This window comes from Malurus melanocephalus, unplaced genomic scaffold (assembly GCF_030028575.1).
Source record: "Malurus melanocephalus ecotype Western Australia unplaced genomic scaffold, MMel_1.1 scaffold_594, whole genome shotgun sequence".
Classification (NCBI taxonomy): domain Eukaryota; kingdom Metazoa; phylum Chordata; class Aves; order Passeriformes; family Maluridae; genus Malurus; species Malurus melanocephalus.
The window spans coordinates 106,410-107,902 of NW_026623826.1; the positions used below are offsets into that span (position 1 = coordinate 106,410).

Here is a 1,493-nt window from a genome sequence, read left to right on the forward strand (position 1 = left end):
CTGGTGAACCAGTGCTGGAAGGAGCGCTGGTGCCGCCTCAAGGGCAACACGCTGTACTTCCACAAGGACCGCACGGACCTGCGGACACACGTGAACGCCATCGTGCTGCGGGGCTGCGAGGTGGTGCCCGGCCTGGGCCCCAAACACCCCTTCGCCTTCCGCATCCTGCGCCACGGGCAGGAGGTGACGGCGCTGGAGGTGAGCGGGGCAGGCTGGGGGAGCGTTCCTTGGGATGATCAGCACCCAGGCAAGCAGTGCCTTGCCCTTCCCTGCCCTGGAAAGCTCAGGGCAGCAATGGGGTGAGCTGGGAGCAGCTGTGTGGGAGCTTTGTGCACAGCAGGACTTTGCATCGGGAGGTGGTGAGGACGAGGGGCTGGGAGCTGGGCACACACCCCAACCCTGCCTCTCTCCTCCAGGCAAGCTGTTCTGAAGATYTGGGCCGCTGGCTGGGGCTCCTCTTGGTGGAGACGGGCTCCAAGACYGCCCCAGAGGCTTTGCACTATGACTATGTGGATGTGGAGACCATTGCCAACATCGTGACGGCCGTGAGACACTCGTACCTGTAAGGCTGTGCCCTGCTGTGCCAGGGGCTGGCTGCTGGGCTGGCATGGTGATGGCCCTGGGGACTYTCTGGAAGGGGCACAGGCCAGGCTGTGCTTTGTGGCCGTGATCTCAGGGACAGTCGCATCCCTGGGGCTGTTCCCTCAGGCAGGATGCAAAGCTGGAAGTGTTTGATCGATGCTGATGAAGGGAGTAGTGGGGTAGGGCTGTGAGTGAAGCTGGGGGAGCAATTCAGGAATCCCTCTAAGTTGGAAGGGCTCCCTGAGGGGCTGACAAGAGGGTCCTGGAAAGAAAAACCCCATCTGTCCTTCTGCAGGTGGGCCAGCTCCTGCCAGGATCAGCGGCCGGACTCGTCCCGCGTGGTGTACGATGATGTCCCCTACGAGAAGGTTCAGGTGAGCACGGCTCATCCTCTGCCACCACAGCGGCCCAGGGAGCCGTGGCCAGGCCAGGATGGCCCCGGGGTGTCTCAGCTCACTGTCCTTCCTGTCCCTGTCCCTGTCCCTGCAGGCGGAGGAGGAGCCAACACGGCCGGGCGCGGCTCAGGTGAAGCGCCACGCCTCGTCCTGCAGCGAGAAATCGCGGCGGGTGGACCCGCAGGTCAAAGTGAAGAGACACGCGTCCAGTGAGTCCACGGGCCACAAACCCCTCCAGGGTCCTGGCCAGTGCAGAGGGACCCACAGCCAGGGGTGCTTTGTGGGCTCAGCTGGACCCTGGTGCTGTGGGGGCAGCCCCTGATGGGCTCTGGCCCTGCCTGCAGGTGCCAACCAGTACAGGTACGGCAAGAACCGCGCCGAGGAGGACGCCAGGCGCTTCCTGACGGAGAAGGAGAAGCTGGAGAAGGAGAAAGCATCGATCCGCAGCGAGCTGATGCTGCTGCGCAAGGAGAAGCGGGAGCTGCGGGAAGCCATGAAGGGCAGCACGGGTAGGTT

At 64.1% G+C, this 1,493-nt stretch overlaps 1 protein-coding gene across 1 annotated transcript in view; it reads left to right on the plus strand.

Annotated features, from left to right (window-relative positions):
• AFAP1L1 (actin filament associated protein 1 like 1) overlaps positions 1 to 1,493 on the plus strand; it is a 22,416-nt gene that overhangs the window by 18,575 nt on the left and 2,348 nt on the right. The window contains exons 7-11 of the mRNA XM_057382944.1: positions 1 to 198; positions 417 to 562; positions 878 to 956; positions 1,072 to 1,186; positions 1,322 to 1,486. Coding sequence (XP_057238927.1) covers positions 1 to 198; positions 417 to 562; positions 878 to 956; positions 1,072 to 1,186; positions 1,322 to 1,486 — 703 coding nt within the window. The remainder of the gene's footprint in view (positions 199 to 416; positions 563 to 877; positions 957 to 1,071; positions 1,187 to 1,321; positions 1,487 to 1,493) is intronic.